The sequence below is a fragment of the Caretta caretta genome, chromosome 1, assembly GCF_965140235.1.
Source record: "Caretta caretta isolate rCarCar2 chromosome 1, rCarCar1.hap1, whole genome shotgun sequence".
Classification (NCBI taxonomy): domain Eukaryota; kingdom Metazoa; phylum Chordata; order Testudines; family Cheloniidae; genus Caretta; species Caretta caretta.
The window spans coordinates 22,728,981-22,743,965 of NC_134206.1; the positions used below are offsets into that span (position 1 = coordinate 22,728,981).

Sequence of the window (14,985 nt, forward strand, 5' to 3'; positions counted from 1 at the left end):
GTCCCATAGTAAGAGTCAGTTATCTCATCATCTGCAGAGGGAATCAGTGTGACCTAATGGCTTCTGCTTTGCTTTTGAAAGAATATTATAGACATACTCTGGAAATGACAAAAGAAAAAATGGACAGATTGGTTGAGAAACAAATGGACGAAAAGAAGGAATGGGCTACTGAGGTACTTTTTCTACTTTTATACTGAGTGCTAATCGCATCTTGATTACAAATACTCATTCACTTCTTATTGATTTTAAACTGGATTTTAAAAAAAAGACTGACTTGGGCCTTCATTTGTGGAATGACAGGGTATCTTATGGGTTGGAACAGAATAAAATGAACTGTAAAATTTTGTTAACCAATAATGTAGTGCTCTTTATTTTAAATATACTGTGATAGGAATAATACCTAGCTGTTATATAGTGCTATTCATCAGTAGATCTCAAAGTGCTTTTACAAAAGTCAGTAGCATCATCTCTGTTTTACAGTTGGGGAAACTGAGGAACAGAGGCTCACTCAAGAACTTGACATTTTCACTAGGAATTTAATTTTGAAAAATAAAAATTAGTGAAAATTTCTAAGAGTGTGGGATTTACAATAAAATGTTGAATTTGTAATAAAAAATACAGAAAGTGGCATGTTTTACATTTACAGACAAATGTTAATGTCCAAATATTGATATTTCTCGCAATGTAAAAAAGTCTCAAAAAATAAATGTAAACATGAACATGTGGAACAAAAAGAGGCAAATACAGAGTTTCAGTTTAGAATTTCAACTTAAATAACTTTTGACATTTCAAAAAATCATGAATAAGTATTTTCTGAATGCTGTCTTTGCGGAAACAAAACTGGCAATGATCAAAGCCCTGTTCCTGCAAACATATATTTTTAGTTTCAAACATGTGAGTAGTCCCACTGAAGTTAAACGTGTGCATAAATGTTTGCAAGTTTGAAGCCTTAGTATGTTCTTTTCTTGAAGTTTTATATCATATTGTTTTCTCACTCAAGAATTAAGATTGATCCAAGAGAGTACCAGAATAGTCAGAAAGCTAGAAAAACATACTTCAGGTTTCTGTAGACTAAAGACAAACTGTTAGATTTCATCAATATATGTGGGATCTGATTCTTCTCTCATTTATACCAGTGTTAGTATCCAGTCAACAAAGTGATCTATACTGCTGGATCTGTATGTCCATCAGTAGGATTCCACACTTCATTAGATCCCTTTGAAGATTAGAGATTTAGCTTCACTGACTTCAGTTAAGTTACTCCTGATTTACAATGGTGTGAGAAGAGAATCAGACCCATGGATTGTAAACATGTGATGCTAAACAAGGGATTCCTGGTAGTTCATTTCTTACTTGAGTCAATAATGAAGACAAACCTCTGATCCTGCAATCAAATTCACTAGTACGGAAAGGAGCCCCAAAGGATCAGGGCCACAACACTGAATTTCTGGTATTGCCTTCCTTCCATTGCAAAAGTCTGATTTTACACAGATAAGATTATGACTTCAGTGCAGGATAAATCAGAAATAGCAGATATGAAGGGAGGGAGAAAGCTCTTGTTTAGGGAAACTGATATCAGAAGTAATAACTGGTCACAAATTGCATTGGATTGGAACATCTGTGAGGAATAGCTGATTTGAGGGCTAACCCTCCTGCCTACCCCATGGCGGAGCCCCTTCAAGTCTCCCAAGAGAATGGTATAGGGCAGGGGTGGGCAAACTTTTTGGACTGAGGGCCACATCGGGGTAGCAAAACAGTATGGAGGGCCGGGAAGAGAAGGCTGTGCCTCCGCAAACAGTCTGGCCCCCGCACATTTCCCTCCCCCTGACTGCCCCCCTCAGATCCTCCGACCCATCCAACCCCATCTGCTCCTTGTCCCCTTACCGCCCCCTCCCGGGACCCCCCACCACTAACCAACCCTCCCGGGATCCCACCCCCTATCCAACCCCCACTGCTCCCTGTCCCCTATCTGACACCTGTCCACACCCCTGCCCCCTGACAGGCCTCCCGGGACCCCCGACTCATCTAACCCCCCCGCCACTCCTTGTCTCCTGACTTCCCCCTCCCAGGACCCCCGTCCCTAACTGCCCTTCCCAGGACTCCACCCCCTATCCAAACCCCCTTCTGCCTGTCCCTCCCGACCCTCCAGGACCCCACCCCCTATCTAACCCCCCCCGCTCCCTGTCTCCTGACCGCCCCCCCTGAACCTCCACCCCATCCAACCGCCTCCTGCCCCCTGACTGCCCCTCCGGGACCTCCGGCCCCTAATCCAAGCCCCCCCCCCCCCGCCCCCTTACCATGCTGCTCAGAGCGGCAGGACAGGCTTATTGGAAAGCCTGGGAGGTGGGTGGGCGCAAGCCACACTGCCCGCATGGCAGCATAACTACAGGGAAGGGGGGACAGCCTCCCGGCCAGGAGCTCAAGGGCCAGACAGGACGGTCCCGCAGGCCGGATGTGGCCCGTGGGCCATTGTTTGCCCACCTCTGGTTTTGGGGAACCTTGCACAGTTTCTAGTTCCCTGTGTGGCTATTTCTTGCCTAGAGGACTAACCTGCCCATTAGAAATGTTTTCCTCAAATATGTGCCATTGTCAAAGTTCTGTCTTCAGAGAAGATCTGAAATTCTGTTTTCTCAGAATGCCGTAAAGCACATTGACAAAACCAGTCACAGGGAGATTGAAGAAAATGAATGGCTGAAAGAAGAGGTAAAAGGAGTATCTGGTTTTTCACACTATGATAATTAGGGATTGAATTTAGTGGTGGTCTGTAGTCATCACTTTGCTTCTTATCATAGGCCTCTAAGGACTTCAGCGAGAAGGGTGAGCAGGATGTTGTCCTAAGTAAGCCACAGTTGTGAGGGAAAGACTGGTTCTCTGTTTGTGACATCAAGACGTGAAGATGCATATCCTGTCACAATTGCACAGTTGTCACAATCCTGTCATAGAATCATAGTGATCAGGAACAGTCAGCATGGATTCACCAAGGGCAAGTCATGCCTGACTAATCTAATTGCCTTCTATGATGAGATAACTGGCTCTGTGGATGAGGGGAAAGCGGTGGATGTGTTGTTCCTTGACTTTAGCAAAGCTTTTGACATGGTCTCCCACAGTATTCTTGCCAGCAAGTTAAAGAAATATGGGCTGGATAAATGGACTATAAGGTGGATAGAAAGCTGGCTAGATTGTTGGGTAGTGATCAATGGCTCCATGTCTAGTTGGCAGCCGGTATCAAGCGGAGTGCCCCAAGGGTCGGTCCTGGGGCCGGTTTTGTTCAATATCTTCATTAATGACCTGGAGGATGGCGTGGATTGCACCCTCAGCAAGTTTGCAGATGACACTAAACTGGGAGGAGAGGTAGATACGCTGGAGGGTAGGGATAGGATACAGAGGGACCTAGACAAATTAGAGGATTGGGCCAAAAGAAATCTGATGAGGTTCAATAAGGACAAGTGCAGAGTTCTGCACTTAGGACAGAAGAATCCCATGCACCACTACAGACTAGGGACTGAATGGCTAAGGCAGTAGTTCTGCAGAAAAGGACTTAGGGGTTACAGTGGACGAGAAGCTGGATATGAGTCAACAGTGTGCCCTTGTTGCCAAGAAGGCCAAAGGCATTTTGGGATGTATAAGTAGGGGCATTGCCAGCAGATCGAGGGACGTGATTGTTCCCCTCTATTCGACATTGGTGAGGCCTCATCTGGAGTACTGTGTCCAGTTTTGGGCCCCACACTACAAGAAGGATGTGGAAAAATTGGAAAACGTCCAGCGGAGGGCAACAAAAATGATTAGGGTACTGGAACACATGACTTATGAGGAGAGGCTGAGGGAACTGGGATTGGTTAGTCTGCAGAAGAGAAGAATGAGGGGGGATTTGATAGCTGCTTTCAACTACCTGAAAGGGGGTTCCAAAGAGGATGGATCTAGACTGTTCTCAGTGGTAGCTGATGATAGAACGAGGAGTAATGGTCTCAAGTTGCAGTGGGGGAGGTTTAGGTTGTATATGAGGAAAAACTTTTTCACTAGGAGGGTGGTGAAACACTGGAATGCGTAACCTAGGGAGTTGGTGGAATCTCCTTCCTTTGAGGTTTTTAAGATCAGGCTTGACAAAGCCCTGGCTGGGATGATTTAGTTGGGGATTGGTCCTGCTTTGAGCAGGGGGTTGGACTAGATGACCTCCTGAGGTCCCTTCCAACCCTGATATTCTATGATTCTATGACAGCCAGAATCTTGGCTCTGCTCGTGACAACACCACTTCATACAATCAAGTGTTTAATAAGTAGAAGTGTATGAGATCATGCAGTATACAATTTTAGGGCTCAGTCCTTCAAACATTTATGGAATGTAATTTAAATTTGTATAAAAAGCCTGGTGCTGCAATATTGCAATACAGTAGGCACCGGCTTCCTCTGGGCTCGGGGTGTGCTCAACCCCCAGGCCCTGCCCCCACCCGACCCCTTCCTCCATACCCCCACCCCTCCCCACCTCTTACCCCCATTCCGTCCCCTCCTCTGAGCCTGCCCCATCCCCACTCCTTCTGCTTCCTCCCAGCGCCTCCCGCATGCTGTGAAACAGCTGATTGCAGTGGGCAGGAGGTGCCAGGAGGAAGGAGTTGATCGGTGCGATGCTGGAGGGAGGGGGGAGCTGGCTGCAAGTGGGTGCTAAGCACCCACTAATGTTTTTCCCTGGGTGCTCCAGCGTCTGTGATTCCAAATGAGGTCTCACCAGTGCCTTAACACTTCCATGTTTCTAGTGGAAATACCTTGTCTGATGCATCCTAGTACTGCATTAGCCTTTTTCATGGGTGCACAACATTGATGGCTCATAGTTAAGGCTACATTTTAGTCACGTGTATTTTTAGTAAAAGTCATGGACAGATCACGAGCAGTAAACAAAAATTCATGGTCTGTAGCCTGTCCATGACTTTTACTAAATACCCCTAACTAAAACTTGGGTGTGGGGGCCACGGGTGCTATAGGAGTTGGCTTGGGACCCCCGCTGGGGGTTTTGGCGGGGCTGGCTCCCTACCTGGCTCCGCATGTCCCTGCAGCGCCTAGGAGGTAGAGAGGCCAGGGGGCTCCGCATGCTGCTTCCGCCGCAAGCACCGGCTGTACAGCTCCCATTGGCCAGGAACTGCAGCCAATGGGAGCTGCAGGGATGGGGCCTCTGGGCATGGGCAGTGCTCGGAGCCCCCTAGCCCCTCCACCTAAGAGGAGCTACAGAGTCATGCCAGTGGGAGCCGGGAAGTCTCCCCCCTGTAAGCGCCCCCCACCCCGAGGTAAGTGCCCTCCCCACACTCCCAAACCCCTGCTGCTAGCCCCCTCCCACACACCCAAACTGCTGCTGCTGACCCAGGGGCTGCTCAGCTTGGGCAGCCCCTGATCCTGCACTGGCCTCTGCAGAAGTCATGGAGGTCACGGAATCCGTGACTTCCATGACAGACTCGCAGCCTTACTCATAGTCATCCTGTGATTAACCAGTAGACCCAGGTCTTTCTCCTCTTGACCTTCTGTGTTGTCTAAGGCAACAGAGGGAGGTAAAAAGAACAGGAATACTTGTGGCACCTTAGAGACTAACAAATTTATTAGAGCATAAGCTTTCGTGGGCTACAGCCCACTTCATCGGATGCATTGAATGGAACATATAGTAAGAAGATATATATATATATATATATATACACACACACACAGAGAAGGTGGAAGTTGCCATACAAACTGTAAGAGGCTAATTAATTAAGATGAGCTGTTATCAGCAGGAGAAAAGAACTTTTGTAGTGATAATCAAGATGGCCCATTTAGACAGTTGACAAGAAGGTGTGAGGATACTTAACATGGGGAAATAGATTCAATATGTGTTGTGACCCAGCCACTCCCAGTCTCTATTCAAACCCAAGTTTCTAGTTTGCATATTAATTCAAGTTTCTAGTATCTAGTTTGCATATTAATTCAAGCTCAGCAGTTTCTCGCTGGAGTCTGTTTTTGAAGCTTTTCTGTTGCAAAATTGCCATCCTTAAATCTTTTACTGAGTGGCCACAGAGGTTGAAGTGTTCTCCTACCAGTTTTTGAATGTTATGATTCCTGATGTCAGATTTGTGTCTATTTATTCTTTTGCATAGAGACTGTCCAGTTTGGCCAATGTACATGGTAGAGGGGCATTGCTGGCACATGATGGCATATATCACATTGGTAGATGTGCAGGTGAATGAGCCCCTGATGGCGTGGCTAATGTGATTAGGTCCTATGATGGTGTCACTTGAATAAATATGTGGACAGAGTTGGCATCGGGCTTTGTTGCAAGGATAGGTTCCTGGGTTAGTGTTTTTGTTGTGTGGTGTGTGGTTGCTGGAGAGTATTTGCTTCAGGTTGGGGGACTGTCTGTAAGTGAGGACTGGTCTGTCCCCCAAGATCTGTGAGAGTGAGGGATCATTTTTCAGGATAGGTTGTAAGGATAAGAACTCAGGAAGCTCCTGGATCAGGACCCATTGTGCAGGTCCCCCTCTCTTTCAAGATTACCTCATGTTTTTCTCATCTGCGACAGGTTGAAATATACCGAAAGGAAGTAAGTGACTTGGAAGCATCTGCTCAGCTACTAGAAGAAGAAAATATATATATGATAAGGAGCCTGTTTAACTGCAGACTTCAGAATCTTAAAATATCAGGGTAAGAATGGTTCCATTTACAGACCTAGGCCCAGATCCTCAAAGGTATTTAGATGCCTAACTTCCACTGATTTCAGTGGACATTTGAAGCCTAAATACTTTTGAGAATCTGGGCCCTGGAAACTACTTCTGCTGCCTCCTCAGCCATTCAGCGTCCCAGGGCAGTAGAACCAATGCAGCTTTCTTATTCAAAAGAGGACATGATTTGAAGCTCAGCTACCTTGTGACTCTGTATGCACCAGCACATAGGGATCAGGATGTGGGGGTGGCAAAGCTGGATTATCTCCTGCTGTACAGATCCTCCCATTATCTCCTCCTCCAAGGCTCACACTTTAGGGCTGCAGTCCCATGGTGCTGGAGGAAGAATTCCTTCCTGTCACACCTCCCCCTATATCTAGCTGTGCAGGCTGGACACTAGGGCATATCTCTTCTCCTTATTGTTGGTTCAAATATTTGGGGGCGTGAAGGCTAATGTGCTAATTTAGTTTTTTCAATCCCAAGTACTGCAGATGACATGCTGAACTAAGCAGAAATAAGGAAGAGGCTCTTGCATAGCACTGTAAGGGTACATTGCACAGCATGAAGTTCCTTCACATTTGAAGGAGCTAACTTATTCCCGAAAAGAGGATTAATTTAGAACATGTGGTATCATAACCTCTGGTGTTACACACTATGTTTATCACTCATCTCTTTACTGTCCCTGCCCCATGATTTCAGCCCTGCTGTAGCAGTCACATCTTAACCACAAAAGGGGGTCTCTAACTCTCCTTGCTAGAAGAACCTTGGACTGCTTCTAAGTGAAGACTACCAGCTGTGGTTTGGACTGTGTACTGATTCGAGACAACATTTGTTTTCTTTGAGTTGTATGGGCAGACTTGAATTAGGAATACAAAAGAGCATAGTCATTAAGTTACCTGGCTGCCTCAATCACATTTTTAAACCATTGCATTATTCTGAGCTTGTGGTTAAATGTCAGATGGCTTTTCGAGTATGTCTTTTCTGAAAACAAGGCATAGTTAATTGTTCCAGTTTCTAGGGAAATATGTTCAGAGCTCTAATGTCATGTATTTTTTTTAAATTTCTTAGGCATTTATTTCTTACCCAGGGAGCTGGCCTGCAAGTTCAAGGAGAGGAATTGCTTAGTGAGGACTTGGAAGGACTACAGTGTAGAGATTATGGAGGTAATGCACATGTCAAAAAGTCACGGAATTTTATAAGTAATCTTACATTAAGTACTTTTCATCTGCAAAGTCCTTTGCAATCATTCTACTGTACTTGGTGATCATTTAATCTACCACTGAAATGCAGTTACCTCGGGTTTAGCAGCCAGCGCAGCAGCTCTACTTCACAGTGCAGGACAGGAAGAAAATAATACACTATTGTGTTAAGTGAAATAGATATTTAGGTCAGTAGGATGTAGTTTCCCAAAATGGAACTGGGCCAGGCCAAGATGCTAGGATCAGCTGCCTTGTGCAAAAAGATGCCTTGGATTTTTACTGCCCATGAATCATCATATACTGTCTTACATCTCATCCAAAAGATGGTCCTTCCAGCAGTACAGTGGCCCATGCTCTAAGAGGATGGTCTCAGTGTGTCTGTCCAAGACGCATGTGGAATTAACGGTCAACTTGAGAGAGATTCTACTGGATTGTGCGATATACAGTGGTGCTACGGGGAGAGCAGCAGTATCTCACAGCTTGCATGTGCATTATGGCATAAAACTTGTCCATTGCTCTTTTTTTTACCTGTCCATAGTGTATATTTGGGAGTCTCCCTGGCAGCCTCATAGTAAAGATTATAGAAAATTTCCATAAGAAGCTTTATTTCTAACCTTCACAAGGTATAACCCCATTACATCTCCTTGTACTTCCCCCCAAAAGCAAAGACAGATGCTGGAGATGAAAGCCCCAAGAGCACAGCACCCCTAGCCATAGAGAACAAAGTGTTTTCAGACACTCAGTCTGAGACAGAGGCCGAGAAGCAGGAAGACAGCTATGAGGATCTGTGGGGAGAGCCAATGGCTCCTGCTCTCAACTACCTATTGTTTGAAGATGAAAAAGATACCCAGGTAAAGGTTCAAAATCAATGGGACTTCTTTCACTTGTGGCACTAGCTTTTTCTAATCAGGAAATGAACTACCAGCAGGACTGGTTCAGCTTTCAGTACTGTTATTGTGAAAGGTGCTGTTGGCTTCCACATTTGGGATTATATATACACTGTATAAGCAGCCAGGGTGACAATCCCCATGGAAAGAGTTGGAGATGCTGCTATAGAGACACTGCACCCCAAGTGCCATTAAGGGTATTGTGTGGGTTCAAGTGCTCTCCTTTGTCTGGGCCTTAGACCTTTCTGAACTTTGTGTTGGGAGGGGTAAATGGCCAGGCCACCTCTTCCAGACCTCACTCTCTGTGGAGGGGCTTGGGCTATGTCTACATTGCACTTTTCTCGTTAAAACTTTTGTTGGTCAGGGGTGTGAAAAAAACACTGTCAGCGGGAGATGCCCTCCTCCTGACAAAGCTACCGCCCCTCATTGGGGCTGGTTTGATTTTGTCATCAGGAGAGCGCTCTGCTGCCGACAAAGAGCGGCTACACTGCCCGCCTTACAGCGGCAAGGCTTGAGTGGCACAGCTGTGTCGCTGTAAGCTGCACAGTGTAGACATAGCTTTGGATTAGGGCTTCCCAGGTGTAAGTGCAAAGGGGCACAGAGCGTATTTAAGGCCATTGAAACCCAATTAGCAGGGCTGGCAGTTGGAATGAAAACCTTTTTTTACTTAATGACAGGTTTCAGAGTAGCAGCCGTGTTAGTCTATATTCGCAAAAAGAAAAGGAGTACTTGTGGTATTTTCCACTGAATGCATCCGCTGAAGTGAGCTGTAGCTCACGAAAGCTCATGCTCAAATAAATTTGTTAGTCTCTAAGGTGCCACAAGTACTCCTTTTTTTACTTGTAAACTAAGCACATTTGATATGTTTCAGAGTAACAGCTGTGTTAGTCTGTATTCGCAAAAAGAAAAGGAGTACTTGTGGTACCTTAGAGACTAACCAATTTATCTGAGCATAAGCTTTCGTGAGCTACAGCTCACTTTATCGGATGCATACTGTGGAAAGTGTAGAAGATCTTTTTATACACACAAAGCATGAAAAAATGGGTGCTTACCACTACAAAAGGTTTTCTCTCCCCCCACCCCACTCTCCTGCTGGTAATAGCTTATCTAAAGTGATCACTCTCCTTACAATGTGTATGATAATCAAGTTGGGCCATTTCCAGCACAAATCCAGTGCTTTTTTTCCTAACTCCCTCCCCCCTCCTCAGACGTTCTTGTTAAACCCTGGATTTGTGTTGGAAATGGCCCAACTTGATTATCATACACATTGAAAGGAGAGTGATCACTTTAGATAAGCTATTACCAGCAGGAGAGTGGGGTGGGGGGAGAGAATCATAGAATCATAGAATATCAGGGTTGGAAGAGACCTCAGGAGGTCATCTAGTCCAACCCCCTGCTCAAAGCAGGACCAATCCCCAATTTTTGCCCCAGATCCCAAATGGCCCCCTCAAGGATTGAACTCACAACCCTGGGTTTAGCAGGCCAATGCTCAAACCACTGAGCTATCCCTCCCACCCCAAAGAAAACCTTTTGTAGTGGTAAACACCCATTTTTTCATGCTTTGTGTGTATAAAAAGATCTTTTACACTTTCCACAGTATGCATCCGATGAAGTGAGCTGTAGTTCACGAAAGCTTATGCTCAAATAAATTGGTTCGTCTCTAAGGTGCCACAAGTACTCCTTTTCTTTTTGCACATTTGATATGGAAATTGTTGAACACGGAACCCCTTGAGGAAGTCTCTTTGAAAAGGAAAACAGTCATCTTCTGAAGTGCCTCTCTTTTGTTATGCAATTGCTGATGAACAACAATATTCCCTCTCTCTTCTGCAACTCCAGGAATACTCAAAACTGGGTCCCCTGGGGACGAAACTGATGAGTGTAGTGGGAAGAGCCATGCCTATTCATGAAGAAGTGAGAGAAATGTCAAGCAAATGCCAGTTTGAAGACAGTTTTGATACCTATAAATCAGAGGGCCACATCACACACCGCATGATCAAATCTGTATTTACTTAGGAACAAAAGATCCTGGTTGCTTAAAAATAGACTAATTTATGTTGCTCATTTAGAAATGTAATTTGCAGTTCATTAAATCTTTGATCTGTTTTCCAGGTAATCTGTGACACAATGCTTTATGGAAGCTCTTTTCTTAAGTACCTAAAGCATTAGATTTAAATATTAGATAATTTAAATAGCTGGATGCATTAACAGGAATATCTCTAGATGGCTCATATAAAGGTTTCTTTCTCTAGTACTACAGACTGAGGGCATGAACCTGCACATTCCTTTTGCAGTGCAAACTCCCACTAATGTGGATGGGGTGTAGCTAATGCAGGATCAGGGTCAATATTTTACTTCTATGGTCCATACTTGCAGTCTCCCACATGCAGATTTCTAGTTTGATTAGACATTACAAACCAATAAACGAAGGCTGACATAAAATGTGGAAACTGCTAAGTATTTACTTGGTTTAAGCAATGTACAGTATGTTGAGAATAATCCAAACTATTGCCAAAATATTTGCTTGAATGATTTTCTTTTCACCTCTGTAAATCAAAAGATCAGACACATTTTAATAAATGGCATGAAATTAAACTGCAACACCAGAAAGTGGATTTAAAAATGTATCTATTCTTCAGTTAAAGGATTTTAAAACATGCTGGGCATATTGTTCAGACCTGTCATGGTTATGAGGCTGGTTGTGTATCTGTCTCCTTGCTCACTCTGAGTGCCTTAGGCTATGTCTACACAGCCACTTATGTCAGCAAAACTTACGTAGCTCATGGGTGTGAATATTGCACCCACCGAGCAACAGATGTTTCACCGGCATAAGCGCTCCTGCCGACAGCTCGTTGGGGGTGAATTAATTATGTCTAGGGGAGAGCTCTCTCCTCTCAGCATAGAGGGATCTTACAGTGGTACAGTGCATTGGTACAGCTGTGCCACTGTAAGGTCTCTCGTGTAGACATAGCCTTACTGATTTTTCTGCTCTTTGAGAAGGACCTGGGTACTGTACCTCCTGTCTACCAACCCCTATCGCCCTGCAGGCCTGACTGGGCTTCGGGCATCTGTGTTTCCTTTCTTCAGGAGCCAACAGCCTGATTAGAACAAAGTATGTTTGTTTAGTAGTTGGAACAAAACGGGCTTTTCAAACAACAAACAGCCTGTATGCATATTCAGTCTCATCTAATCTTACACTCCATGACCAGCTAAGTTAGACAGGCTTTCCTCTTAAATTACAGGAACAGAACCAAAGCAATTTACCTTCTCGCAGCAAGCCCTGAGCCCTCTGTGACCTAGTCTGTTCTCCACTCATGTGCCCTGCTCAGCTGTAGGCTTGTCCTCGCTGCAGCCGGCAGCTGATAACCGGGACTCTCTGTCAGGTGTTGCCCCAACCCAGCTCACATCCCAACACACAAACCTCTCACCAGGGCAGCAAAGGGTAGTCTGGCAATTCAAAATTAAGGGTACAATAATTAGGAAGCATGGACATCACCCAAATTACCTGAACTCCGCCCTCCTCCCACTGCTGACCTTCTCCCAGTCCACCGAGTATCAAATAAATAGGCACATTTTAATGCAGTTTTGATAAGGACTAAAGCTAATAGGCTGGAAGTGTAAACATCTTGAATCCACTAAAATCCTCTTTGAGTGCAGTCCTGCAAAGTGCTAAGTATTTTGACCCCCATCCAGCAAAGCCCTTAAGCATGTGCTTAATTGGATTGCAGCCAGAGTGCTCAGGCTTGAATCCTCTTTGTATGATTTTCCTGTTGAGCCAAGCAGTTGTGGATTACATGGCTATACATCTGGTTTATGTAAGTGTTAATCTTCACCACCCCAGGAGTGTCTATCACTTATTTCATTTTTGGTCTGGCTTTTCCAAGGTCTTTAGTCTCAGATATGATAGTTGTGTTGGGTAACACTGCAGAAACACTTTTATATGGCCAACCCTATGTATTTTGGGACTTGTCCCCAGTAGGGGTTCTGAATGTGGCCACTTTCATGGGAAGGTGTAAAAACACAAAAAGGAGCAGTAGTTTCCAAAGTGATGCAAAGACAGAAGCAAATTGATTAAAAAGCTACAGTAGCACAAACTATCAACAGGGGCAAGATTAGCTCATGGCTCAGCATTCTGAGTCATGGAGGTGTTGAAGAGGGGCATTGTTTGAAGACGGGCTTGGCACTTGCTTTTGGTTCCTCTGTAATTGGTGCTATGGGGCAGAACTAAGGGAGTTTGGGTGAATCTCATGATGCAATGCCATATTTTTGTTTAACCATAACGTGGAATTCCCAGACTAGGATTTGTAGTTTTGTAAAAACTCTTAAACGATTTCCTGTGAGTGCTGTTTATCACCTTAATTCCAGCTCTGTGCTATGGGTTGCCTGATAATGCCTCTCCTGTAGGAATTACTCAGTGACAGGAATTAATGCTGAAGAGCCCACTCCTGTGGGATCCTCCCACTCTGTCCGTGGACCAGTTGCCATCCCACCATGCAGCTCCTTGCCTCATGCTTTTGCCACCACAGTAAGAGACGACGCCAGAGTGCTACAGCGGGGCTTGTTATTAAGCGAGCAATTTCTGGAACACTAGATGTGTTTTCTTTCCTTCCCTCTACTCTCCTGTGTCTGTCTGTGTCTCTCACTTCTTGGCCCCCTCATGCCCAGCATGAACACTTCTGTCCTCCAATGTGGCTATAGTTCTAAGCGACCAGCCCCACAGGTGGTTCCCTACTGCAGCTCTTTCCTCATCAAGACAATGAAGAGTTCAAACTCTGTATTGGAGCTATAATTCATGGACACTGCCAACAGTCCCCACCAGAACTATAATTGAAAGCAGGATTCCTTGGCAAAGGCCCCAGTTTTGGAAGAGTTTCTAGGCAAAGCCATCCTGGGGTTAGGATGAAGAGATACTAAGGAAAAGTTTGTCGGTGACATACAAGTGAGATCTCAGTCACTGCAGCCTCATCTCTCTGTTCAATCAGCTTCAAACTTTCCAGAAAATAAAAAACACACATGGAAATTGCAGGTGTGTTGGTTTGGCTCAGGAATGTGCTTCACCGCTGTTATTCCAGCTTTATGCTAGCGTCTCCATGAAAATGTATGGAGCTTATGGTGTCACTGAAGCAGAGAGAGGCTCCAGACCTATGGTGAGAATGGAAGGTAGCTTCACTCCACAAATGCAGTTCTAGTCTGAGGTGACTAAAAATGGCATCATTTTGCTCAGCATATCTGCTCACTTTCGCAAGTAAAACTAGCTCCTACTTACTCCTGTTTGCTCTGTACAGTCAGTGCAGCTCTGGGACAGCAAGCTGCCTTCTATTCTGGTTTATGAATTATTAGCATGGTCGAGTAACTCACTGGGCTGTGTGTCGTGTTCCCCACCTACAGAGGGTAGGAGTTGTTGCAAAGTCTGGCTCTTTAGTTCAAGTTATGGAGACTCATGCTTTTAGCCCTGGAAGTCTCCTTTTCAGTGCCTGACTTGTTGGCCAAGACCTAGGCCATCACAACTGCTTACCCACTGCTGATTGCAGACTCTATGGATGGTGTTGGAGCCAGAAAGAACCCAGCCTGACATGGACTCAAGGTTTAATCTACAGGAAGTCACCGAGAGCCCATCAGTTGGGAACACCATAATGTCACTTTTCAGAGAACCTCACCAACTGGTGAGTGACCAGTGACTCTAGCATATGGTAGTCTAGAGTACATGCTCTAGCACTATAACTATACCTTTTACAGCGTTATATTAGTAAATGTATATTGACCGCGTGGTACTGTCTAGCTTTATATAGTCAACAGCAGCAGCTCTTCCAGGGTGGTCCATGGACTATTCGCTGGTGCTGCATGGAGAGCAGGCTGGTGCCAGCTCTTATTTCCAGTGGTTAAAATGTAGCAAGCTGCTAAAAATACAAATACTTACCTAGTATTTCATGAGCAACTGTTGTAGGTGCCATGGGGAAGGCAGGCAGTTGTGAATGAATGGGTGTGAGGGGGGAGGTCCATGCTGTGAAAGGAAGTTTGAAAAGTCACGATATATAACATCATCAGCAGGATAGAAGTTCTTCATAAGAATAACTCAAACTCAGTTGTATTTATTAAAATACTTCAGCCGCACTGTCTTTGGTATCAGATTATAGTAGGGTCTGTCTCGCTCCAGGAAAGAGTTTGCTGTAGAGTTCCAGACTCTTCATCTTTGTGCCAAGAGGTGGAAGGATTTTATTATCATTGGCCCAAG

General features: G+C 44.9%; 1 protein-coding gene across 3 annotated transcripts in view; it reads left to right on the forward strand.

Annotated features, from left to right (window-relative positions):
* Positions 1-11,354, forward strand: part of CCDC83 (coiled-coil domain containing 83) — a 48,547-nt gene extending 37,193 nt beyond the window's left edge. For 2 of the 3 annotated variants that reach the window (XM_048841647.2, XM_048841663.2), the window contains 6 exons: positions 82-173; positions 2,635-2,703; positions 6,532-6,653; positions 7,739-7,833; positions 8,533-8,720; positions 10,593-11,354. In XM_048841647.2, coding sequence (XP_048697604.2) covers positions 82-173; positions 2,635-2,703; positions 6,532-6,653; positions 7,739-7,833; positions 8,533-8,720; positions 10,593-10,769 — 743 coding nt within the window. In that variant the 3' untranslated portion in view covers positions 10,770-11,354. The remainder of the gene's footprint in view (positions 1-81; positions 174-2,634; positions 2,704-6,531; positions 6,654-7,738; positions 7,834-8,532; positions 8,721-10,592) is intronic. The other variant, XM_048841656.2, reaches the window with a different exon arrangement.
* Positions 11,355-14,985: the final 3,631 nt, after the last annotated feature.